Source organism: Centroberyx affinis, unplaced genomic scaffold, assembly GCF_046629955.1.
Source record: "Centroberyx affinis isolate AG114_WGS23_722 - 3 ecotype Tasmania unplaced genomic scaffold, CSIRO-AGI_Caff_v1 ptg000226l_1, whole genome shotgun sequence".
In the NCBI taxonomy this organism is placed as follows: domain Eukaryota; kingdom Metazoa; phylum Chordata; class Actinopteri; order Beryciformes; family Berycidae; genus Centroberyx; species Centroberyx affinis.
Genome location: NW_027278913.1, coordinates 16,565 through 43,695, shown reverse-complemented (window position 1 = coordinate 43,695; position 27,131 = coordinate 16,565). Strand labels below are relative to the sequence as shown.

At 39.8% G+C, this 27,131-nt stretch overlaps 1 protein-coding gene across 1 annotated transcript in view; it reads right to left on the bottom strand.

Moving 5' to 3' along the window:
* The window catches only part of fstl5 (follistatin-like 5), a gene marked incomplete at its 5' end in the record, with an annotated part of 66,709 nt that extends 46,043 nt beyond the window's left edge, over nt 1-20,666 (bottom strand). Inside the window, 3 exons of the mRNA XM_071542184.1 lie at nt 262-428; nt 14,776-14,896; nt 20,470-20,666. Coding sequence (XP_071398285.1) covers nt 262-428; nt 14,776-14,896; nt 20,470-20,666 — 485 coding nt within the window. The remainder of the gene's footprint in view (nt 1-261; nt 429-14,775; nt 14,897-20,469) is intronic.
* Nucleotides 20,667-27,131: the final 6,465 nt, after the last annotated feature.

Here is a 27,131-nt window from a genome sequence, read left to right as displayed (position 1 = left end):
GACTTCAAAATAACTGTGAAAAACCAACAATTAGACCTGTTTACACTGCAATGTGTTAGAAGGATCCTGCTACAGACTCTCAGCAAGTAGGCATCCTGATTTCTTTCATGTCTCTCTATCTATCTATCTATCTATCTATCTATCTATCTATCTATCTATCTATCTATCCATCTATCTATCTATCTACACATAATGTGCACGAGGGAATGAAAGAGATAAAACAGAGCGATGAGTAGCTTGGCTTGGTTCTGCTCTACTTACATTTATGTCCTCCAGGTTCAAGGAGTTCAGAAGCTGATGGTTGCGCTTCCACAGTATAGGAGGCCTCCCCTCCCCTGCGATGGCACAAGTCAACACAGCACTCTGGCCAACTGTTACCGTGGTGACGCTCACTTTCTGGTCATCTGGAAGAGTGAGCAGGTACACTTCTGTTGATGAAAGGGACAAGAAAAAAAAACCCAGAATGTCAGATAGAGCATCCGGACTAAAGGAGGAGGACTTTTGCTCAATTTAAGTTTTGAGAAACAAAGTTGAACTAGCCTACTGTACTGTGGCTGTACTTTCAGCTGTTTGGAAAACTTTTAATTTGAGCTTGTTGGCTTAGACAAGAGAGGAGGCAAACAGTCAAGTCAGAGTCTGTCAATATTTCAAAATTCGATGCAATTCTTTCTTCTGAGCACTTATAATCCCGCAGAAGAAACACTGTGAGTTGCTGCTCTATGTGAGACTAAATGTTTGCCCACATTTTTTGTTTTAATGAAGCCTGAAAACAAGAGCACTAACTACAAGGGTGTCTCAATTAGCTGTTGTTGTGGTACAGAGGCAAATGTGGTTTGTTTTTTCAGTTAAAGATCCACTGAGTCAGCACATTTAGTGCAATTTGCAAAATAATTGGAAGGAATTAGATGCTGTGTACAGTAAATACTTTGGATAATTTATGTCATGGTACTTCAATAGAAATTCTCAGTCGTTCTCTCTGAGGACCTGAGCACCTGTTCCACCACCACATACTGTACCTCTTTTTTTTTAGCTAGCAGCACTATACAGACACTTTTGGAAGCACCGGTACTGCTGTTGGTCTGTTGACTGTTGAAAACCCATTTAAAGCACACTGCTCTTTAGCTACAAGTTGGAATATTTTTAACTTCTAGCACTCAGTGCTCTGACAGCTAAAAAACATGCTAAGCTTTCAGTGTTTGCTGTGAATGCCCAACAGCGCATCCTTTCCGTTGAAAATAACGAGAAAAAGAAGCCTGCGCTGTCAAGAGAGTTTCCCCAAGGACACACAGCCGCAGACCTCGAAGAGACCATCCAGACCATCACTGCTTGGTTCAATTCAGTATTCTGTTCAGCAGTAGCTAAATGCACTGTTAAAGTCCCCATGAACTCCCATTACTTTTACTTCTTGGAAAACACAGCATCTTTCATGGTGACCTCATGCTGCACCAGTAGGCATAAATACAAATTTTGAACCAATAAAACGATCAGACTTTTGAACAGTCCCGCCCCTCCGCACCCCTCCCATCAAACACTTTCTCTCCCTGACTCATATTCCATCGATTTAGACTTTTGAATGATCCCTCACTGCATTATGTCCAGCCCCAACATCCTGTTTCAAGTAAAGATGTCATTTCATGGGGTCTTTAAGTTTTTAAAGGACGTGACTGCGCCCTCTACAGATGATTTTTGCGTACAAATGAGGACAACTATCGCCAACAAAAGGGAAAACAGAGCGAGTTTGTGAGTGGTCATCATGGGCACAGTCAGTTAACGCCCACTGTGTCTCCAGCGCTTCAATGAGACAACGAGTACAATGTACATTCAACCATCCTTTGGTGTTGTTATGTAACGGCCGCTGTGTGAGAACGCTTTTTAATCTTCCTCTTGGGTAATGAGCAACGGAGCAAAAGGAAACAGAGACTCAATTTGTTCTGCTCCTGAGGGCATGAAATACAAAATCTAATGAAAGAGCAGGTCCAGCAGACAGTGTTCACTCGCCACAGCCCAGAGAATAAGGATGAGAGTGCCTTCAATTACAGCATGACTCCGGTGGCCCTCTTACCGATGGCTTCTGAATGCTTTTTTTTTAACCTTCATTCATTTGCTGTGTTTGCCCCACTTGTTGTGTCTTTGAACTGTGAACTTGGCCAACCCAGTAGATCCAAGACAATCAGACCTGGAGCTCTGAGATAACTCACATTTAAAGCGTTTTCTTCATCAGGAACTTCTGAGTAAAGATTTCTAATCTCTCCTTTGGCCCTTTGAAACCCTGCCTAACACCAGGCAAATGATTGCCAGGATTACATCAAAATTAAAGGATTAAACACCCGTTTCCTTTGAGACTGAATGGAGTATAACTCTTAAGTATAAATCACTATACTGTATATCGCAATTTTAATTTCCTCTTTTCTTGGTCTGTTGAAACATGACTTTTTTGAGGAGAGATTTTTTTTATATATGTATGTATGCATGCATGTATGTATGTGCTCTTTGTTTTCTTGCCCTTCATGACATTCCCATTTGAAATGCTTTGTGATAACACCCTCAACCCCCAACACACAAACATGCAGACATGCATTAGTAGGCTCAAACATCCACTAGTGAGTGCATCAGACTTTCACTTCCCAAAAAGCAAACATCTGCTAATTCATTAGCCAGTCTCTTTCATTGGCTGACGATAAAACGTCGTTTGGCGGCCCGCACAGAGGAAAATTCCTCTTGTCATGATCCTAACCTGTCACTTCTATTGATCTTGAAAGAATGAAGGGAACAGAGAGGGTTTAAATGGTACATGAAACGCAATAACCAATTTCAAGGCAATTGAAACGTTTGCCCCGTGGACATTATAATATGACAAAAATCATGTAGTGGGACGTGTTTGATCAGTTAAGTGCTGTTTGTATGTGACAAAGACATCACAACAGCAGTCAGATGGGGTAAGAAGAGGGAGTTAAACTTTAAGGAGAGAGAGACTGAATAGAATTACAATGGAAAAGGCTGGAGAACGACAACATCCTATTTCTACAGAGCCTCATTGGAGAACGACAACATCCTATTTCTACAGAGCCTCATTAAAACTTAATTTTAACTAATGAGGCTACAATGCATCTTCCTTGTTGTCTTCAAGTGGAGCTTAGCTACGTTCAAAAGAACTTCTCTCCGTGAAATGGTTGTTTCATTGCTTACAGATATGCAATTGTCTTTAGCTCACAAAGTTTAGTGATAATGAAGCAAATCTCAAAAACAACAAAGACATGAAGCTCACCTTCATAATTTAAAGATGGATGAGTCAAGATTTTTTAAGTACAACCGCCTTCTTCTCAGCCTCATCACAAAGTGAGGCTGCAATAGAGGAGAGCGTCTCATCCCCACTAATTGAGACACAATAGATTCGCCACATTTGCCCAAATTAAATTCTGGTGTCAGATATGTACATTCCTCAGGCCACAGGAGGTGATGAATTGAAACTTAAGAGCTGAAATCCAAACTGTCTTCTAAACAGCAGTGAGTGCTTCATCCAGAGAAAGCCTGACTCACCAACGTTAGATCTTTTCCTCTCTTGTCTCTTCGGTTTCCTTTGGTATAAAGCATCACCGAGTTGGTAAACATGAGTGTGCTGTGTGTAGTTTACTGACAACACCTTACATGATTTCTGAGTATTGACGTTCAAATTTCTTGCTTGTATTTGGAGCCGCCAACATGCAAAGTTGCTTAGTGCAGATTTAAATAGGAGGTTTCTGTCTTAATGAATTGTTCTTGTAAGTTCTAGCTTCTACAGTGTCCTAATATTGTAAAATCAACCCAACCATTGTGTTCGCTGCTAGTAACATAACCCAACCCTAATAGAAAAGCAGCAATTACCCCCTGTATTTCTAATTGTGGACGAAGTGTAAGTGTAGTCTATTTAGAAGTCCAACTAGAGACAAACTCCATAGTATCTACAAACTCCATGTGCATACATCTTTTATATTTCATTTGTGGAGTGTAATTATGTTAACTGCACTGTATCTATAAAAAAAGATGACTAAATAAATAAACAAAATGAAAAAAGAAAAGAAACAAAACAAAAAAGTAAATGCAAACTAATCAAGGATTAGTTTGCAAGAACACAGAAATGACAACAAAACTCGAGAAAGTAGTATAAGAATAAAATGCATAACTACCGCGTAAGTAAAATAAAATATATTAAAAGACCCTTCATGCAGAAAACGACGAATTAAGCAAAGTTTTTTCCATCAGCCGCGCATGGAAAACCCATGATCCTCCTCCTCCTCCCCTGACACTGATAGCATCATAGCCACCAGATCAACACACCGCGCAGCCACTTGGCACTCTTTGTGGTGTTGAGGTGGTGGTGGGGGTTTGCTGACAAAAATCTCCTTCAATAATGTCCTCCCTAACCATTCAATTACAGCCCCCTTGTATCTTAATGCTTTTGGAATACGCTGCAAGCAACAAACTCGATTTGCCGGCGATCCCTGGGGGGATAGAAAATGTGTGAAGTTATAGGGAGAGTTTAAAGAAGAAAGTGGGCAGACAGGCAGGCTCCATCATGGCTTTAGCTATTGGAGGGAGGAAGGGAGGGAGGAAGGGAGGGCGGGCCAGTATGCGACCTGAATGAGAATCTCCTGAGAGATGGGAAGCTGGGCTGTTGGAGCAGACTCAACGCTTTGAGTCCACCACCTCCTCTGTGGGAGATTTATCAGAGGAGGAAGTGGCCTTGGCTCCTCTTTTTGGTCTGATTTGAGGCTTGTGGGTCTCAGCCCCCTGGGAAGGATCAACCTTCACCGTCCAGCCTGTAATTAGTGATTAACGGTGAAGTCCAGACTTTTGATTTACTCTGCACTGCTCCCAGAAAGGGATGTTGGTCAGTGCCACGGCGAGAGGTAAATCACCTATTGCACTGGAAGCAACGAGCTTGTCAGGGAAAATAGCCTGGGCCTGCAGGACGTTGCAATGGGCCGGCTGCATGAAGACAAATTGCACCAAGGTTGCTTAGCCAACCCCCTTGCTCCATTCTCTACCACGCTCTATCACTCTCCTTCTCAAACACATGCTCTCTCTCTCTCTCCGTCTCTCTTCACCAGGTCTCTCATTTCTCTCTAACACTCCCTCTCTCTCTCTCAATGATGTTCAATATTACTGAGCCTGAATGGTTGTGTACCCCCAATTGCTTTGAGGTTGACATTTTGAAGTGGAGATAAAAGCATTTTCCCTGATGTTGGGTATTCACAACCCATACTCATAGAGACTCAAAGGGGAAAACCACCCCAAAAAAAAACACAGAATACACATTCATGTGACTATTCTCTGATCTTGGATGGTTGAGCTGATGTGTGCAAACTCTTTCCCAAAGCAAGACTACTGAGAACTGAGTCTGTCTTTGTGATACCGTAGACGACTGACTCGGTGGACTCGGTGAATGTTTGACTGAGACAGAGAATAGCTTGAAAGTAGTTATTTTTGCATTTTAGTCTAGGAATTTTGGCATCCTTTTGAGTGCAGAAGCACCTTTGACATGGATCGCTTTTACCCTTAAATAATATTTATTTCATAGTGGTGTGAACAGTTCTAAACCAAGGAAAAAACCCTGGGCACAGTTACAGTGACCACAATGTCAGTCTCTTGTTCAGTGTCAATCCAGCAGTGGATCCAGTCTGATTCTGAATTTGGAAAAGATTTGTCCTTTTGCACTAATCTAGACTAACCTGTCCAAGATTATAGGAATAACAAGCAAATTGTGTATATGGTCGTTATAAGCCTAAAAATGTAGAAATTGGAGAAATTAGTCAAAGGGGCAAGAGGATGATAATTACCCCTCTCCTCTCCCTCAAAGGTTATAAACATGAAGACGGCTGTAAAACATTAACAAATGGTCTTGGTGAGTGCATTACCTCTGGCTGATCTGCCTCAAGTCTGCTTCCAGAGCAGCTGTTGGGGAGAGATCCTGAGGGACAGCCGTGCATTAGTATGCAACACAGCCTAAGAGGAGCTCTAATTGGACTAATTTTATCACAGCTACCTTGTGGAAAACAACTAATGAAAAATTCCCCCTTTCTCACCGCAATGAGTAAATCACAGAGCACTTAAGCTATAGCGTAAGAGAGGCTATGCTTTGATGGTGCCATCTTTTTACACACATAACCCCGTTCCTGGCTCTTATCAGACTGCGACATTTCTTCTGAAAATTTTGTTTAAAGTGAGGCCTAGTCTGTATCTGTGTGTGGTTTCTATTGTGAATAATATCACAGCCTGTTTGGGTGTTTCTGTGTGGGTGTGTGTATGTGCCGATGTATGAGTGTATGAGCGTGTGTCTGTGTATGTGCTGTACGTGTGTGTGTGTTTAAATGTAGGTTTGAGTGGGGGCGTGTCTGTACGTGTTTGTGTGTGCGTGTGTGTGTGTGTGTGTAGTCATGTGTGTATAGGTACAGACATATGTGTGTATTTATTTATTTACAGTATATGAGTATGTGTGTGTATGTTCAGATTTTATGTATGTGTGTGCATGTGCATGTGTGTGTGTGCAGATGCATACATTGGAGTCTATGGACAAATGCATGCTTATGTGTGTGTATGTGTGGGAGTTGAGAGAGAAGTTTGTTTGGTTTGTGCGTCTATCGACTTTACCTGATGAAGCCCCAAGCACACAGCCGTATGTGTGTGTGTGTGTGTGTGTGTGTGTGTGTGTGTGTGTGTGTGTGTAACTAAACACTCTCTGACTCCAAGGGGGTTGGGGGATTCTAATAATGTCGTACTGCTCAACATCACAACACACTTGAATAGCTGTGCACCTCACTACAGCAAACGGTGCACACCAACACCTCCAACTGGTTGACAAGAGATGTTAAATGTGGAGAGCAATGGAGGAATGCAGCAAGTTGTTTACACTGAAAAGCTAAGCAATCCTGACAGCTCGAGAAGCACTTTGAACCGTTCTCAGTCTGAACACAAGGGGCTAAGATGCACTCTTGGAGAGGCTTCCTCCTTTGCCTGATTTATTCGTCTGTCACCCTGTTGTTAATTCATGCCTGCCATTTTAGTTTATCTTATTATCTTTGGATGTATCATTTTTAAAGTTTTAAATCTACGAGATCCATGTTTTTGTTGTTTCTGGTGACACCTTTGTTGCTGTGGTGTTTCTTCCCACAGATCACCTGTCAATCAAACAGTGTGGGCGGGACTGTGATGTCTTTTTCAAATTTAAAAGCTTTCATGAGCTGGATATAGGTTGATTATTCTCTGTTGTGTTTGGTGATAGAGAGTATAGCAAAATGGACATTTATTTATATTAAAATGTTGCAGAAAATTTTATTTTAATGTTTTTGAAAATCACTTTGTAACACTGTTTTTAAAAGTGCTATATAAATAAAACTTATAGTTTCTTATTAGGTTTATGTGCAGACATACAGTACGCTGACATGTTCTACACATGTCAAATATAACAATTTCAGTGTACCACACACACAATTTCTTCTAATGAATGACCATCCATAGATATGAGAACCACTAGGCAAGATGGCCCATTTGTCTAGTTAACATTATTAGTTCCTTGATGAAGCCATTTTCTCTACTACAGCATCTAAGACTTGCTGGGGGGATTCATTTACTGTGCTACACTCAGTATAACTATACAAGGGCCACAATATTTAACTCTAACCCTACAGTAACCAAAATTTAGACAAACCCAGATCCTCACCAATATTCACAGCAGCCCTAACCCTAGTATTCATAATTTGGAATATTCACTGAATTGTGCTAAATTGTAAAATGATTTAGTTTTATCCAGCATAAATGAATATCTCAGTTAGCTGATCCAGGCAAATGGGACTGACTCATCCTTCTCATGACATTGATAAAATGATAACGAACTTCCATATGGAATATTACTTTCTATTCCAAACAAGAATATCAAAAACTATGTGTGCATTGTCTGTGTTGTAAGAAAAGAAAGCAGTATAAAAAGATACACATCGCCTTTGAGTTAGTCACAAAATACAATTTGCCATAATGAGTTTAAGTTCAAGAGGGAGGAACAATCCTCCCATGGGAATTGTCGAGACTAAATTGGCCATTGTACTTGTGCTTCAATTGAGGATCACTCAGAATGAAAAAAGAGATTCAAGTTCTTTTAAATCTCACTAATACATTCTGCGGATAGAAAAATCACACATTGGAAAATGAACCATGTATTATGAAACCATTTTAACACCACTTCTTGAAGCCTGTGAGCGGAATGCTCAGCAGGGGTTTTGACAAGTGAGAGCCTGAGTATCCATTAATTGTTGCTGTGCCATGAGCGCTGAATAACAGCAAACTTGCCTTAATGGAAGTAGCCTTCCCTGGAGGAGACCAGGCTGTTGGTTTGGATGTCTAATTATGATCTGTGCAGAAGTGTGGAGAGTGTAAGTCAACTCATTTTCGGGCTTGGCAAACCTCCTGCAGATCCAGGGATTAGGGGAGCCTTGGAAACCCGCAAGATTGAAGTTTGCTTTTTATAATGACCAGGACCATAACTTAGGACCTGCTTTTCACTCTTGATGTGGAAAACGTTATATATACACATTATGGAAAACATTGGAAGTATAAGGAGAATCACTACTGGACCTCCACAACGGAGAAAAAAAAAAAAAAGGAACACATTCAACTAGTGTTACACTGATATATGGGTTTGCTGATATATACTAAGCCAATAACATTGGATATCGGACAGACAAGGACCGATATAATGGACGTTCCTCCCTGACTAGAGTTACATTAAACCAGTTTTTATGTCTTTATTTATTCAATAATGGTTTTATTGGTAAATTAATTCTTCATTTAATGGTAGTAATCTCTCCCCGGGTTTCTCTGCCATTGAATAGGTGTGGTGGGTTATCCTGCTGCTGCAGCTGTTAATACTAAAATAATAGCATCAGTCTTGGTTCCAGTGGAGAGTTTTAGTGTCATACAGCTATTTAGTGTCATTTAGCTATCAACAGCTTCAACACAAAAATATCGGTCTCTGACTTCAAAAAACCCTATCGGTAAAAACCAAAGACTTTGATCTCATTCCATCTGCATAAGGCACACATCTACGACAAAAAAAATATGATTGGATCACAATTCAATCTATCTTTGTTTCCCACCAGTCCCTCAGGAACCTAATGTGCAGCCCAGGGCTTCCTGCCTCAGCAGAAATCAAAGTGCTGTATCACCTGGCTGTGTGATCTGTCAGGGGGGGGGGGTCAAAGTTCAGATCAATACCTCGCCCTCTGATAAACAACAGCTACAGTGCAGTACACAGAGTAACAACTGTTCTTATTAGAAAAGTACATCTAGGGTAATTACTGTACCTACTAGGGCACATTATGTGTACTGTATAGATACACTTTACATGCTTGACACTTTACATACTGTACAGTTATACTTTGCATACTGTAGGGTAAGTACTGTACTTATTACAGTGTAGTACATCTACAGCAAGGTAACTACTGCACCTACAGTACTAGAGTGTTTCAATATACAGATGTAGCCACTGTAAAAGTATCACTTTTTACAGCATGCTCCATTCCTAAGAGGTACAATTGTTTGGAAAAAATATAGTTTTGCACTTTTCACTTGTTGGAAATGAAATGGTTTGATAACTAGTTGGCTGAAAAGCATTAGAGTTTTGCTTTACATTATATATTTGGTTGTATTGTGTAACATGCAGGAAAGTATTGTCTGCAGTACTAAAGCAGAATAGATGCAAGATGACAGCATGTGTAGAGAGATGTCAAAGATGGCTACCACTGTTGGGTAACTATTGTTTTCTGTTTTCTGTTCTCAGAGTGCAGTAAATACAGTACAGGGCAACTATTGTGCCTACTAGAGGGTCAAGTTTAACTATTGTACCTATAACAGTATAGTCAAAAGTTTGGACACATATTTTTCTTTATTTTTACTGTTTGTCACATTTTGTAATAATAGTAAAGACATCAAAACTATGAAATAACACAAATGGAATTATGCACTGACCACAAAAGTGTTATATTTTACATTCTTAGTAACCACCCTTTCTTTCCAAAGCCTTTGCCTTTGCTTTCATATTCATACATTCATATATAGGCATCAACTTCACTATTCATATTTGTCTAAAACAAATTTAAAGCATTTAAGCATAAGCCGTTAGATCAAAATGGCTTTTAGATAATGAAAAACATAGTACATTCAACCAGGTGTGTCCAAACATTTGACTGGTAGTGTATGTTAAAGCACATATTTGGTGACTACAGATGATAACTGCTGTACATGGTGCAGCACACTACAAACATTGTAGTTTACCTACCAAACTATTATATGTAATAGAGTGCAGTATGGGTCACTGCTGTACCTACTATAGCAGGTTTCCTGACTTTCAATCTGTTATATAGTTGTTACCAGTGCTACAGATCTCTATCTTGATACTGCCTGTTGTTGATGTTATTGTCTGATAGGCAGCACAATCAGATAGTGCCATCAGCTTCACTGTACTGCAACATTCCCTAACCAAGGGTTAATGAGAGTTTTTATGATAGATGACACCTTATCTGACTACCCATGATGCACTGGGCCATCACTCACCAAATTATTCAAGGATGACAATGGGCTGACTATCGGTAGTGTGGCAGACATCATTCATATCTGTAACATCATCTAATTAAAAGACATCACTTCTGCCAGACAGTTTCCTTACTGCTAGCTGAAGCAAATTGATTACCACCCCCCTTCTAGTCTATGCAAGGAAGGAATGAATAATGCATGGACATTAAAGTCTTATCTCCAGTCCTGACAAACAACGCTGCCATGCTTTGAATATTCCACAAAGGTGTGCAAGGGTCCTTATTAGCAGAGTAGTCGGACAGGTGCTGTTTTCATGGGGAGTCATTCTGCATTTACTGCTGTTCGTTTCAAAACTGCACCATAATCCCGGACACACTGGATCAACGGATTTACTTTATGGCGGTGCTCAGTTTACGACAGTGCTTAAGGTATTTGCATAGATTTTTATAGCCGCCTTTCAGAGATTATGCCGGCTATGAACTGAAAAACTATAACTCCGCAATGAACTTTCGCCTCAGGAAGTATGACCATGCTCCACAAGGCTCACAATTTATTCTATGCATTTCTGTCCTATTCAGTGCCACTATCTCATGGCATGTTGCTCCATTGAACTGCTGTTCGCTCAGCTATGGCTGCAACCTATTGCATGCCATACTGCCTGAATGCACAAATAGAATGCTTTTTTTTGTATATGTATAAGTCATATGTATATTCTGCTGTCTATTGTATGTCCTGTTGTTCTAGTGCCTGGTTTTACAGTATGGATAACATGTATGTTGTCGACGTGCTCCTTCAATGTCACCAAGATAAATTACTGAGCATTTATTCATTGTCAAATAAAGTTATTCTGATTTTGAGATTTCCGGATTATTTGCATTCCGTTTAAGTCTAAACACTGGACAAGTCAGATAAAAAGAAATCTGAAATAAAAAACACTAAAAAATAAAATTGATTTAAAACACCAGTGAAGTCAGATAGCACATGATTTATGAACGAATGGCTTGTTTTTACAGTGTACAGTTTCTGCCAATGCCAATCCTGTAAATCACATTTGCAATACGCCTATTCAATCCTATGACTGCAGTTAAATTATATAAGTTGTCTGCAATCTTATTATGTGAACAGCTGGTCAACTCAGATAAATACATTTATAGCTATAACTGTGGTCTGTATGTGGAAGAATACCAACACTAACAAATCAGAGCAGGTTTAGAATACGTATGGTTTTAAGTCAATCCAATTACATAATAAAAACTAATGGCTTTTACAATGAACAGCTTTTTCCTGACGCAAATCTTGTAAATGATATTTGTGTTATGGATGTAAGGGCAAGGCGCATATTAGGTTCATATACGGCCTGGTGGTTACTCAACTGGATGACCAGGGTTCAAGTAACATGTTGGCCAGCATCCACCCTGCTGAAGTGTCTTTGAGCAAGACACTGAATCCCTACCAGCTGTTCTCTATTTCCCTCTGTGCTCTGACCTCCCTGGAGTGGATTAAGTGAAAAGAGAATTTTCTTAAAGGGATCAATAAAGTGTCGTTCGTCGGGTCACACTTTATTTGGATAGTCCAACGCTGATACTCAACATCCTGTCAAGTGATGATAATGTGTCCCTAAAAAGTCAACTGAGTTTCAAGTGATACTCATAATTGTGTGAAAAGTCTATATGTGAAATATCTGTGCTAGGGTTAATCTTTGGGACGGGGTTAATGTTAGAAATAGGGTCAAGTTAGGGATGGGGTTATCTCTAAAAATAGGGTCGGGGTTAGGGTTGGGGTTAAGTTAAAGTCAGGGTTAGAGTTACATAATCTGTAGAGATGCACCAAATAGACAAGTGACACTTTGTTGAACATCTACTATTTGTCACCTGATAGTTAGTTGAGCGTTAACATCAGACTATCCAAATGAAGCGTTGTAATACTGGACAAATTTGCTAAGACAAACATTCACCTGCTGACCTCTTTCTGCACACTTTAAAGCTGGTGTCATTTATGATCTCATTTTTCTACAGCCATTATACTATGCTATCAAAGTTGTTGTATAATAAATTGTTTCTAAATTATCAACAGTCAAAACCTGCTCCATGTAGGTTTACTTGATGTGATGATGTTTTGATTAATCCAGGTCTTGCTGTTTTTAATGGTTCAGCTCTTTTACCCCATGCCCACATAATTGCCCCATGTCAGATGAATGAATAAGGTTCTACTGAACTGACTTGAATTGAAATGCACAATGCATTTGGTAGTCGCAAGGGCCGTAGGACTGTATTTGTGACCCCAGCTATTCTTTTTTAACTGTCTCAGTGATGGCATATCTTTCAAGCACATAAGCAGTTGGAAATGTGAAGTAGCGTTAGCAATGAATAAACTGTCAAGAAGACTCTAGCAGAGAACTACACTGGCCTCCAAGTGTGTAAAACACTCTTATCTGAATTCAGCTTTGGGGGAAAAGAGGCAAAAATATATTTAAGCGCCCCAATACTGTGCATGATATTGTTGAGTCAAGCTGAGTTGTTGACAGAGAGATATAAAAACTACTGAAGTCATATCAAGCACACATTGCTTGGTTGAATCCCTTAGAAATACAGCCACTGAATACACCAGCCACAGGAATTCATCAAATTTAATGAAATGGCTTATGCATTCACAGTCATTTATTTATTTGGTCGGCTCTCCATTCTTGCTAAAGAATAAACGTATTCAGAAGTCGCACATAAAGCTAAAGGATGAAAAGGGAAGAAGGGAGAGAGTGAGACAGGTTAAAAGAAACCCTGTCACAGGGGGAGAGATTTAGTCACATAAAATATCCCATTTCCTTGTGAGGAGCTAAGCTTGAAGGAGCTGGAAAAAAGACCTGAAAACTGAGGAGGAAGTAGCTGGAGTTAGTGCAACTCAACTCTTCAAGGAAATGCAGCTCTCCACAGATTGGCTGGGGTTCCTTTCTTGCTGTGATTTGCCAGAAGGGGTTTGCTCCCACACATTCACGCCTGATGTGGAGAATAGCAGACAAGGCGAGACTCCTCCACTTTGCCATTTGCTCTCGTGACGTTTTTTTCCTTTGTCTGCTCAGAAATGCTTTATATACAAAGGGTTGATGAGATGGAGGTTGATTATGAATTCTCCCCCATTGCTAGATGTGTCAAGCCAGCCAAATGTCAGAGGATATTCTGTCAGAGGATATTGAGCTGACTGAAAATGTCAGACAGGGAGGAATCATGAAAGAGAGCAAGAGGAGGAAACAAAAGGAGGAAACTGGCACGCATGTGTTAGTGTTACTGAGATAGGGCAGAGCACCTGTCATCATTATGTTGCCAAATGAATTGGGATTTGGTTTGAAGCTATCTCAGTATTTGCCTCGTGACCTGGTTCATTTGGCACAGACTCCATAGTGAAACCCTTGTTTATCCGTCTACCCTCAGTAGACCAAACTTTTCACAACCTACAACACAGTTGGCAACAATCTTGAGTTCTCAATGAATAAACCTTTGGACAGATATCAAAGTCAAATAACACTATGCCAAGTTTACCATCATCATAACTTGTAATAGCCCATGTTTTCGAAGAAATGCAACAGATTGAGAGTTCAGATGTTATGATTATGATTAAATTAGTTGCTCTCCAGATTTCAAAGTTATATGCAATCCAAACTTAATTAGATGTCATTTATTTTTATGGAGCCCATAAGGTTCACACGTTTATGGCAGAGATGGCCTACACTTTATGCTATTAAAACATAAGCTGGAGGGAGAGGAGCATGGGCATTTTCTACAGAAGCATCCAACAGAATGTAAGGATTGAAAAAAAAAAAATATATATATATATAAATGAATCCTGTCATGAACAGATTTTGTTTTTGTTGCAGTTTCATCTCATGTGCCATATTACTGTTCAAATTAAATTATAATGAACTGTTGAACAAATTATGTGGATATCTTCATCACAGTGTTTAATCAAAATAAACCATACCAGGAGATACAAAAGATACTCATTGAGCCTAGAGAATGAATAGAAAGTAGCAACTCCTTGGTCCGTATCCATGTGAATGTGAAATGCGGGCAAGAACATAACACATAAAAACTTAAGGTCTAAACTCTAAAGTGGTGCAGTTCACTCTTTTTCATGGACACAGTGTTTGTAGTTTTACAGTACGGAAAGATGTTTCATGACATGTGACACAAAGCCTTCTGCTTCCATAACAAACTTCAAACTCACCGAAAGCCGTGTAGAACTCCTCTTTTGTCAGGTGCTCGTCGTCATCGACATCGCTGTACTTCAGGAGGTCAAACAGGCTGCACTCGGAGGTGTCCTTGGACAGGCCTTCTTGCTTGATGACCTTCAATGTGAGAATGCATAGATGTTCAGTCATATGATTTTTTGTTATGACTGCATTTGATTTTCACTTGAGGGTTTTGTCAGTACTGCTAGATGTTGAAGATGGTACACAGACGACTTGTGAAGTACTGTACATGTGGAAGCAGCAGAATACAAATTGCTTGTATGGTTGCCGTTTCTTTTCATCATCCTGACTTGTGTGCTCAAGCAAATTTGTACATGTCTTCAAGCTGGGTAATAATAATGATAACGAAAATAACTAGATTTGTAGAGCGCTTGCCAAAGAGCTATCAAATGAAAGAAGCAAAACAACAAAACTATAATGAAGCAAAGACTTGCGCTGATGACTCCAAACCATAAAGAAAAAACAAAATCTAAGATACATTTTGTAATGAATAAAACAATATAAAATGCCAATTATTCTTCAAAAATGTATGCCAGTGTTTTCACTTTGAGTGCTGCATGAAAAGAAACATCTCTTTCTCAGTAGAAGGGAGTAACTCATCCTCGGAAGCGGCAAAAGTCTCTGCTTGAACCGTACTGCAGAAGTGATTGAACTAAGCAAATAAAAATATCATAATAGCAAACTTTATTTGTAACACTTTTCACACAGTTGGAGTGCTTTACAGTTTATAAAACAAGTTTACATAACGACCAATAAAATATTAAGCAATAAAAACAAAAAAAGTGGGGAATGAATCAGAACTAAAAACTTTAACATGATTGGGCTGCTGTGTAATGGCTCTCAAGGAAACAGCATTATCCAAAATAATAAAACACACTTTTTCAAAGGAGACCATGTTGTTATACTTTGTATGGTTTAGATCTAAGTTCTAAGTTGAAGCAGAAGCAGAAGAAAGTTGGTAAAACCCACACAGTACTCGCTGCCTGTTCCCCATTTATTGCCGCAAGAACTTTGTCACAATAAATGTTGAAAAGGCCACAAACACTGTGCAGCCTTTATCATCATTCTGCTGAAACATGATCTGTCGCAACACCCTCTACATGGCCCTGGCAGTTAAACATCCATCACACTAGATCAGCTGTCAGAAAGCTGATCACATGGGACAGCTTTCTGCATCATGTCTCCTTCCTTGGATCAGTGCATTTCCTTTCCCAGGGGACTTACCCAAACTTTAGGAGTCACCGATAATGGCATATCTTTAGTGTCTATCCTGGAAATATTACAAATACAAAACTGTGGCTTGTACAATAGAATCACTGTTATCCAATTCCTGTGTGTCTTTGGTATCATGATTTGTTTAATCTTGTCTGCACAAATTCATATTTTTTCCTCTCTCTTCTTCCAGTGTTTTATAATTCATACAGTATCTGCATCCGAACTAAAACAAAACTAAAACTAAACTTAAGAAGTTTAAGATAAAGTTTAATCATTAAATCTCAACTTTGTAGCATACAGTGAACTCCTAATACTTAATTCACTTTTCACAGGGGCAAAACTTATTGAAACTCAAAAATTTTCTTTCCGCCTTGGTTCCTCCTTCTGGCTGGCTTTGATTCGGGTTAACGTAGGTGGCCTTTGAGAGATTTATAAGTGGTCTTTGAATCACAGGCTTTGATGCTTAAACCCTATTTCTTAAATGTTTCATGACACGGCCTTATTCGCCGCACGCAAACTTTCCATTCCTCTGGTTACTTTAGAATTCTTGCAGTCACTTTTCTGCAGCGGCGAGTGAAATTTCGGCCGCGTTAAAAGAGGGCTAACAGGCGGACGCGCTCACTGGCTTTCACTGAACACTTTGAGCTAAATGAACTGAGACGCATCATTGATGGAAAAAAAACAGCTGTAATGTTTGTTTGGAACGCAGCTTCTGCCGGTGTCGAATCAACGCTTCATTTACAGAGGCAATGGGACATTGCCTGGTCAATCAGATAGAACATCTATATCACAATTAACGGTTACACTATGATTGTCCCACTGCATAACAGTCAGCGGTGGAAAGAGCACTAGAATGTCCTGCTCAAGTAGAAGTACTGTTACTTTGCTCATATTTGACTTAAGTACAGGGAAAAGCACTGGTGTAAAAATCTACTTAAGTAAAAGTAAAATCTAGCTAATTTAATATGCACTCAGAGTAAAAGTTGTTGAGTTTTTAGAAAAGAGAACATTGTTACATGTGATCTTTTCCATGTGATTCTAAAAGGATGAGAGTTCAAACTAGGTTCTTTTGATTGGAAAAAATTGAAATTACAAAATAAAGTGCACAAACAAGGTAAGGCCAAATAACTGTTCTGTTCTCTGACTTGACTGCCCACTGCAAATGGCTCCAGAATTTGTCAATTACATTTTCATTCAGACTTGCCTTGGTCTAGGCCACTGCTCGATGTGGACTCGACTTTCTTTTGCCAATGTAAAACTCTTTACTCCCAGTCTACCTGCATTTATTTCTTCCTTCTGTATTTTTCTGTGTATAGTGTGTAATTGTCCTCAAACCTTTGTCAACATCTAATGCATTGATTAATTGGATGTTGAAGGGTGCAGTGCAGAGCTAGAGTGCAGAGCTCCTGTAGACAGATCTACATCACTGCTCATCTTTAACACAAGAAAGGCCAAGCTGCTGTCAATTGACTGCGGTTTTGAATTTTAGCACTTAGGTTTAAAAATGTCCCTCCATGCCTCTCCGTAAACCCACATTCTGTACAAATCAGTGTTGTTAGATTTCAGTAAAAAGTAAAAAAATAAAAATAAGGCTTCACTCACAATTTTGTCCTGACCCTGAACTGAGGTGCAAAAAAAGTGTAGATTGCCCTCGCAATGCAGTCTTAGTGAATCTGGACCATTATTGCCTCTAGACCTTTATCAACCACAGCTCACATCCTCTGGAGAGAAAGGGAAATTGTATTTTTCTGCGCAATGAATTACTCATAAATTATATTCTGAAATGCTGCAGTCAGAACAATTAATACACTAACATAAAAGACCCAATCCATAATTACAATCAGGCGCCCCACTGTTGAGACCCTGTCAACCCATTACCAGCTTTGTTTATACAATGTTTTATTAGATTGATGAAGTTATTTCACTCTGAAATTTATTGTGTGAGCTTTCGATACAAGGACTAGCAGCAGCTCAGCAGTAAATGTTTGTGTACATTTGTGATGTTTCCAATCACTGGAGCAAAACAGACCTGTATTGTGAGTTATGATGGGTTGACAAAGATCCAAAAACCTTATTTTACAGCTACAAGTCAACCAAGTCAGAAACTAATCAAGTCAGAACATTATTGTAGCACTCTTTTCTCCATTTCTGAACAACATCATTCTTGCAGACACACTGTGTTTGTCAACAGCAATATGCATCTGAAAAGTCAAACAAACCGCAGAGAATATTGAACATTTGCCGTGGTTGGGATTTTTATTAGAAGATGAATCATGCATTTGTCCTTTTGCTTTGTGGATTCCAGTGAGAATCCTGTTACCTAAGAGCAACTTAGAAGCCATTGATATTTTATTTCATGAGTCGTAATGCTCCCTTCTCTTCTTTCCTCAGAGAGTTTGTCTTGTGTAGTTGGTGCTGTATGGAACGTGCCAACATCCCCATATGTGTCAAGGATAAAAAGGGGAAGAGGGCTAAAAGCAGCCCTTGAGGAACCCCTGAAAAGAGCTTCTCCATCTGGATGTTAATTATTAGTGACCAGCTTGTGGCATTCAAACACCTGGGGAGGCGTCCACTGGTACAGCTTGGCTTGGAATAGAATAGATGGCTCCGAGTATCACCAAGAGGTTTGAAAATCTGCCTAGACTAATATTCAATAAGTTTAAAGGGCATATTCAAATTCATATTCAGAGCATATTGACAGCATTATTCCAAGAAATACAGCACAACATGGTTTGGTGATTATGCATTTCACTCACTAAGCATTGATTTCTCCCATGCTGGCACAGGGCGCTGCTCTGCATGTAAAAATATGTAAATAATATGAAAATATAGCAAAATAACATCAATAGTTTTGAGAGGCATTATTTAGGATGCTTTGAACTCCAAATAATCAAATCAAATCAAATTAATCAAAAGAGTGGTCCCCGTTGGAGGAGAGGGGGCAGACAAAGACGAACTAGTGTGACTCCTAAATGGATTGGATATCAAACTGGATCAGCAGGAAACTGACCCAAGGACAGCAAACTACAGCGTGGTTATAAAACCACCAAGGGCTGCTTACCCTTTCAATCATTCAAATGCATTCTATATTAAATCAATCCTCAGGTACTGGGAGACATTTATTTGTTATGCACAGAATATCTTCCTTCCACATGGCAGCCACAAAAAGCTCTTTTTTACGACCATGCCTCTTGGCAGCACCGGTCAAAGGCTGCAATCTCCCATGAGCACAAGACTCCTGTGACCCATATTGCTTTTCAAAAGATTTAACTAGCGCCACACACAGCAGCTACAAGAGGAAAGGGTAAAGAGGAGGAAAAGGGACAAATATGACAGACATCAAAATGTCTAGTTTAAACACCTGAGTACACAGATGGGTTGGTTCATTTCAAGTCAAATGTTCGATGGATATTTAAAGGGATAGTTCGGTTTTCGGGGGTATTGGCTATTTTTCCTACTTAACAAGACTCAGATGAACTCAAGGATGACTTTTTTATGTCTGCGTGCAGTTTGAAGGAATGGGAATGGGAAGAAATGGGAAGCTCAACTGCTGGAAGTCAACAGGATCAAGTAGCAGCTCCTCTCAAAAGTAGGGAAATAGACCTTTTAACTTCTCCAAAGATGGATGGCTGGTATAAAAAAGCTATACATTGTAATTTATGTGTTTATAAAGTCGACTAATGATAAAGAAATGAGATTATATCAACCTATCAGCTTTATCATTTCCGGCCAGACTTCTTTTATGGTACGATGAAGACAACTGGGAACTGGGAAAAAAATAGGAAAAATGCATTTAAACATCCGTCCAACTTGTAATTACTAGTCGGAAACTGGGGCCTCTTCCCTGCGCCCAAGTGGGAAGTCTCTTTACGATCGAAAATTACCACAGACTGTCATGTCTGACTTTAAGGAAGACTAGTATGTCTCAGAGCCATATGTATTTGAGCCGTAATATACTGAGCAGGTCTATTCCCCTACTTTTGAGCTGAACTGCTACTTAATCCTGTAGACTTCCAGCAAATGAGCTAAGCTAACCGTTCCCATTCCTTCAAACTGCACAAAGAGACATAAAAATGGCATCTACAAGTTCATCTGACTCTGGATAAGTAGGAAAAATAGCTCTCTCAGAGACTCTTAGAGAGGTGCTGCATAATATCTTGAAGTAGGGTTTCACTGCATAATGCTATACATCCATTCTGAAAAAGATTGTTACCTAACGATAACTGCTCAATATTAAAAAAAAAAATACAAATAATTTCATCCTCTAACATCATACTATTTTGTAAGTAACATGCTCAAAATAGCTCATAACATCAATGTTAGATTTAGTCAAGATTGGATTACTGTATTTTTCTTTCATGTCAGCAGCTGATTGATTAGAGTCTGTGTCACATTTTTCAAGTGGGGAATATCTAATTTTGAAACAAAACTCATCTTGTGTTCTGTATTCTTACCTGTGAAAGCTCGCTGCCGTCCACATGACCACTGTCATCCGCGTCGAAGCGCTTGAACATCATGTCAACCAGTTGCTTTCTGGCGGCCATGTTGTCCTTGTGGCCCCCATAGATGTTAGACCCCATGTATCTTTTGTCATGCAGATCCAGAATCTTGGTTTTCAGCCTGCGGTAGTCACTCAATCTGCAATTATCATCTGGAAAAGAAAAGAGGAGAATGAATGCTTAGGAGGAGGGAGAGAATATTTACCATAAACTGACGACAGGCACTAGGAGCTGCTGGGAAACCAGAGTGATTGGGCTTTGTTTGGATTACAGAAAATATCATTTATATGTTAACAAGATGTCTAAAAACAGATACTTCCTAAATACCTAAATAAATCCCTGGTGCTGAAAACAGCACATGATTAAGGCATTGCACTTATGATTTCCTGTCAGCGGGAATTAAATTGGAAAAAATGTTTTAAAATCTCAGCCAATTAGTACCTGAAAAAACTAGAATCCCCATGAAGACTCGCATTATTAAACAATGAGTTTCCGCTCGCACATGGCAAGACCAAAATCTGAGCGTGTCTGTGATTGTCTGCATCACAATAACAAATGGTAAGGATTATTTTCCCGAGGGGAGCGCGAACAATGACAATCTTGCAGCCTTTCACTGCCTCAACCGAAAAAAAAAGCCGCATCCCTGTCAACACAAAGCAACTGACGAGCAAATCCATCACACAGGTGTCAAGCACTACCCCTGACAGCAACAGAAAACATGACGGTGTTGTATTTACAATCCACCATCAAAGGCTGCAGATCAAAAGAGTCAACTACATGAAAGGTGCAGCAGAGTAGAGTCGAGGCAAAGAGAAAATAATGACTAGAACTAGCGGTTGACACATGTCACATCAACTTCTCATCGTTAGATCTGGAAGTGTTTCTCGCCTTAATAACGGTTATATTAGCTGATGTCAACCCGGCCCACAGGAAAAACTTTGTTGTTCTCTGAGATCTGCTCCTCAATCTCGGGGGAGAGCGAGCGGTGACATCTCCGCCACAGTTTACAGTGTTATCACCTACTCTGGGAAAATATGGAAAAAATAAATGTTGCACGGAGTCTTCCGCGAGACAAATGAACTTTGCTGGGGACAATCAGCTGAGAATGAGTTAGTGAGTGTCGTAATGAGATCTCCACGCAGTACAACCGGGCGCTCGCTGAGGGCTGATGACTAGTTTAGTTTGGATATATCAGAGCGACCCCCCGAAACTGATGACATCTCATTATCGGGCGCCTAAGATCTCATTTTTGTCTCGTAAATTTCTCCCAGCGTTCCTTTAGCGAAACAACTTGAGCAATCAGCGAGCGTTTAAATGAGACGCTCAGCGAAGTCAATTGGGTATGAGAGGCTGAGCGACAAAAAGAAGAGTCTACCCCCCCTCTCCCCCCCCCGACACTGTGATTGAGAACTCACAGGGCTTCCAGGGATGCTATCAAATAATTTTTTCATTTTCATCTCAATTCTGTGTGACCTTGTAATGTCTCAGGGCGCAGACACTTCTTTTTTTTTTTTTTTTTTTAGCGGCATTGTAATGGAAAGTGTTGTGACAGACAAAGGTGTGAGCTGCTACACAGTCGTTAGTCTTTTTCTAGTTGAAACCCTGGTGTACAGTAGGTAGCTGTGCAGTTTTCTTAGAGCTTTTCCTCTTTCTTCAAGATACAGAGGATTACTGAGAATATTGGGATGTTGTTTCCTGATTTTACTTGAGTTTTAATTTCCTTTGAACTGTCTTTTATTTCCTTTAAAATGTTTTTCTTTTCCTATTCTTATCTTTTCCTACACTGCATTGGTTTTTATACACCAAATTGTTTTTATCTGTTTTCTTTTAAAACCTGATTTTATGACTTGTCTGTTTTATTTTGCTGCCTTTGTGAAGCAATTCATAATGTGGATTTTGAAAAGTGCTCTATAAATAAAGATTATTATTATTATTATTATTATTATTATTATTATTGTTGTTCTGGTCATTTCTCTGGGGCAGAATTGGAGACATGGGCACAAATGTTTTCAGCCTTATCTTGTTGTGTGTTCAACAGCTCTCAGTTGTTTCTGGGATGTAGAAATGGCATCTAACCAGAAAATCTCCTCTTGTACTTTGCTTTCTGATAGCTACTAACTCTCTGATAACTGCTGGAATAACTAAACCCTTACACAGCCAGAGTGGAGAGAAGTAAACACAGGTGAGGAAGTTTGGAAAGATGCTTTCACTTGTGTGTTTTTGTGCAGGCGCCTCTGTCAGCAGCAGACAAACTGAGTTCATGACAGATGTTTGAGCTGTAGGCTCAGGCTGAGGCTTTCTGAAACTAGTGGGGTGTGAACATCAGTGGCTGGTAAGCTTGTCTTCACTACCTGCCACTTTGGCAGGTAACCAGCAATCAGTTGGAGGTTGTATTTGATTCCCAAAATCTAGTTGGCCGTTGTGTGAAAGTGACTCGCATTTTTGGCAGAGGTGGGAAGTAACAAAGTAAAAATACTTTGTTGCTGTAATTAAGAAAGATTTTCAAGTATCTGTACTTTAGTCAAGTTTTTCTTTCACTTTTTACTTTTACTCACTACATTTCAAAAGAAAAATCTATACTTTCTACTCACTACATTTTTTAAAACAGACTCGATAGTCTCGGGAAATCATCAACTGATTTTTTTTTCATCAGACAGCTTCCATCCCGGAAGCAGCTGATTGAGTGCCAAATGCGATTGGCTGCTTGCACACCAAAGCGACACCAACAGAAAGGAGGGAAAGGGACAGAGAGAGAAGCAACACAAAGAAGAGAGGAGCAGCAAGAGAGGAGAGAATTAACATTAGTGAATTCAGCTGTGCTAGAATCAGCGTTAGTGATTTGAGGTGCAGACTCTTTCACATCTGGGATTCAGAGGAACGGACGAACTCTGCTTAGAACATTAGAAATGCCTTTTTAGAGGATGACTTTTATGTTTATACTTTAATTAAATTCAAGACCATGTACTTTTATACTTTGACTTGAGTAAAGGATTTGAAATAGTACTTCAACTTTTACCAGAGTATATTTTTAGATGAGTATTTGCACTTTTACTTGAGTAAGGAATTTGTGTACTTCTACCACCTCTGATTTTTGGGAATGGGAGCAAAAAAGTTAAATTCCTACCCCGGACCCTGCATCACCTGTTACAGAGCGAGCCATTTGGGCTGCAGCATGCCGCACATCATGGGACAGGGTCTGTTTTGACAAGCATCAGTGCCAGAGACGCTGCCTTGGTCACAAATGGCAGAATGAATAAAAGATAAATGGCTGCTGGCATGCCCAGGGGATATGAAGGTCAGTGTCGTCAAAGGAGCACACACTAGCACACATGAGCACACACACACACACACACACACACACACACACACACACACACACACAAACGCATAAACACACGCATGCACACACACACACACACACACACACACACTGAGTCTCCTACACCCCCAAGTACCCATACAGTACATGTCTACACAGGGGAGTGTCAGCATTAATTAGACAATGGCTTCCATTACTCTTCTCAAAATAACCCAGCCCATGTGTCTTAGTCAAAAAAGTCCTTTAGGGATCCAAAGGGGAAAATTCTATAGATTTTGGAACTCTTCCATAAAGTTGCATCTAGATCCACTGACAGGATTGTTACAGTCTTGGATAAGCCAGACAGGCGTCCTGTAGGGTTTTCATATGCCCCAATTGCTTTGGAGCGGCTAACATTACTGTGAGCCAGACACACTGGAAAGCAATCTGCCTGCCCACTGTATGTGATTGGCAGGTAATCACTCCACTCCAAACATCCAGTTATCTCATCCATAAACATTTTTGACAAACACATTTCACTTTCCTCCGCTGTTTTACTGAGGTAAATTTGCAATTCTCCTCAGGATAATCATCATGTAGAGATATATATATATATACCACCACTTAATTTTCAGATGCATCTTCAATCTCTATTCATCTAAGAGAGGTTTTTGCATTCTCTTTTTTATTTTCACAGTATAGTGAAAGCAGGCGATGTAATGGGTGCTTCCCATTTCAAGTGTTCTTATCTTGCATGTCATAACCCCTGCTAATTCAATTAACACACTGATATAGCACACTTGATGGAAGAGTGTGATTTAACAATAGTGAAAAAAGCATGCCCAAGTGTTTTCCTGCAGCTGAGAGTTTGTCACACATTCAACGCTCCGAACAGCTATGACCTTCACGCCAGCTGAATGGAAAAGAGTCAGCCTGCTGCTACAGGCAGCTACAATCCAGTCAGTCAGACCAGGGAGGAATGGCTAAGATTTGAATTTATGTGTAATAATGCTTCTCCCCATGGCAAAACAGAACGGAGGTGGAGCACTGACATGATTTTCATTCAATTCTGCACGGTCTCCCCCTTTTTATGTGCTTTGCATTACCGCAGCTTAATCACCAAATATGACCCAATCTACCTTTTTTTCCCCCTGTGTAATCTTAAAATTTTCATTTTTAGAGTCGTCAGGTAGAGGAAAAATCAACAGGGTATGATCATTTATAACACAGACCGATGACAATGCGGACCTTTCTGCGAAATCCCATTACAAACTGAGTAAACACCCCTTCAGGGAGAGGTAACAGTATTGTAATAGACCCATCAACAGGAAGACTCCCTCTGGAGTGCTTCAGTATAATGCCGCTTTTGTCAACATTATTCATGGAAGAACATACGACCGAAAGGTACTGTGGAAAGCGTTGGACATTGGCTGACTTGGGTGGTGTGGGGTAGACTAGGGATTGCAGGGTAGGAAACTTTTTTTAATATACTCCAAAATTCACCATCCACTTTCATTATTTTGCAAGTTGGAGATATTCTTTTTCAACAGCGGCTGCTTATCTGTCAATGTGGCTTTTAGTCAAAATTTACTAGAATTTTGCTGGTAGCTGGTGTAAATTTTAATTTTGTTGGTAGTGAGATATGGAGGAGCGGACTTGTCACAGTTTATTTTACTACGCGATGACCTTGTTTGTGACAAATGTTTCTGGCGACACGGGCCCCGTAGATGGCTAAGTGCCTGGCCAGGTTCCACAGCGAGGAGCCATTGCCGGTTATTAATTGCGATGAACTGGTCATATAATTTGCAGGTCAAGTCCCCACCATGATGGAAATACATGGCAGAGCAAGAGCACTCACATGCGCTGTATCGATTGGGGGCAAGTGATGAATTTGATTAAATCCATTTGTCGAAAAGAGCAACGCAATGGCAGAAGGCGGTGCACACACGAGTCCAGGTCTTTGCGATCAAAAACACAGACAAGAATCAAAGAGTTCTACAGATACAGACATTGAGGAAGTGTCACTTTTTACAGCATGCTTATTGAATTACTGCTGCACTTTGGCTCTGTCCCCAAGCGGAACTTTGGAAATATCAGGTTTTGCTCTCGTTTCTGCCACTGGAAGTTGCAAGGAATGGTAATTGAAAGAAGAGAGGATAGAAAGTGTTTCTAATGGGTTTTGGTGTGTGTGAGGGCATTTGCTGAAGCCGCTCTTTGGTTTGGAGTTGTTGTTTAATGAAGAGTGCTTGAAGAGTGCCTTGGAACTCCTTGGGACTCCTTTTTGCAAGGAACCATCTTTTAACTAATTGGTTGAGAGACACTAGTGTTTTGTTTAAAGTTTTGAATTTGGTTCTACTGTATTTAAGAGATAATCATCTGCAGTACAACTGCAGGATAAATACATGAAGGGAGACTTCTATAATGGCTACATTGAATATACACTGCTAGTTTAAACAGCATTTTGATTTCCTAAATGTGGCCAAAATATCCAGGCTTTTCAGTCTATATCTATATCATCTTATCTTGATGCAGGATAAATACATGGAGGGTGACTTCTATAATATGCTGCTGTGTTGCCGCTGTAGGTTGTAATGTTTAGACGACATTTGTAGAGGCTTTGTCACATCAAATCACTGAATCAGAATCACATTACTGTTCTCATCTGTGTTTGTATTACCCAAATACTTCTGTAAAGATTATCTACAGACAGAGAAGGCATCAAGATCACTCCTCAAAGTTCAGATGTATTCTAGTAAATTAAAATTCACATAGTACAATTATAGTGCTATTTCTATTTTTGCTATTACTCTCTACAGTGTTAATAGACTATACTGGTATAGTTAATAAATCAATAGAGAAACACGACTTAACCACCAAGACCAAGATGTGAAAAAAACAATTACCTCTGTAATTGCTTTCCTGCAAGCAAACGCTCAATTCAGTATGCCAAAATCCATCCATATACTGTATGTTCCTGTAATCAATAACTATTAGGGCTGCAGCTAGATGACGAACTGCACGTCTTTAACACGCTTACCCATGTTAAAAACAAAAAATCACGCTACTGTTTCCCCCTAGCTGTATAAATCCTGGGCTCTTACCATTAGCAAGCCACCGTCCAACTCCCACTTCCATTGACACTATAGTCTCATGGTTATATATTGTGTCCTGTAACGTAACTTGAATATACACTTCCATATGATTCTGTGAAGCTGAATGCACAGTATATTATAGGTATGACACTGTTGCACTTTGCTTTGTCTACCCATTGTATTTATGTTCATTCTGTGTTGTCCATGTCACATTGATTATTCATCTG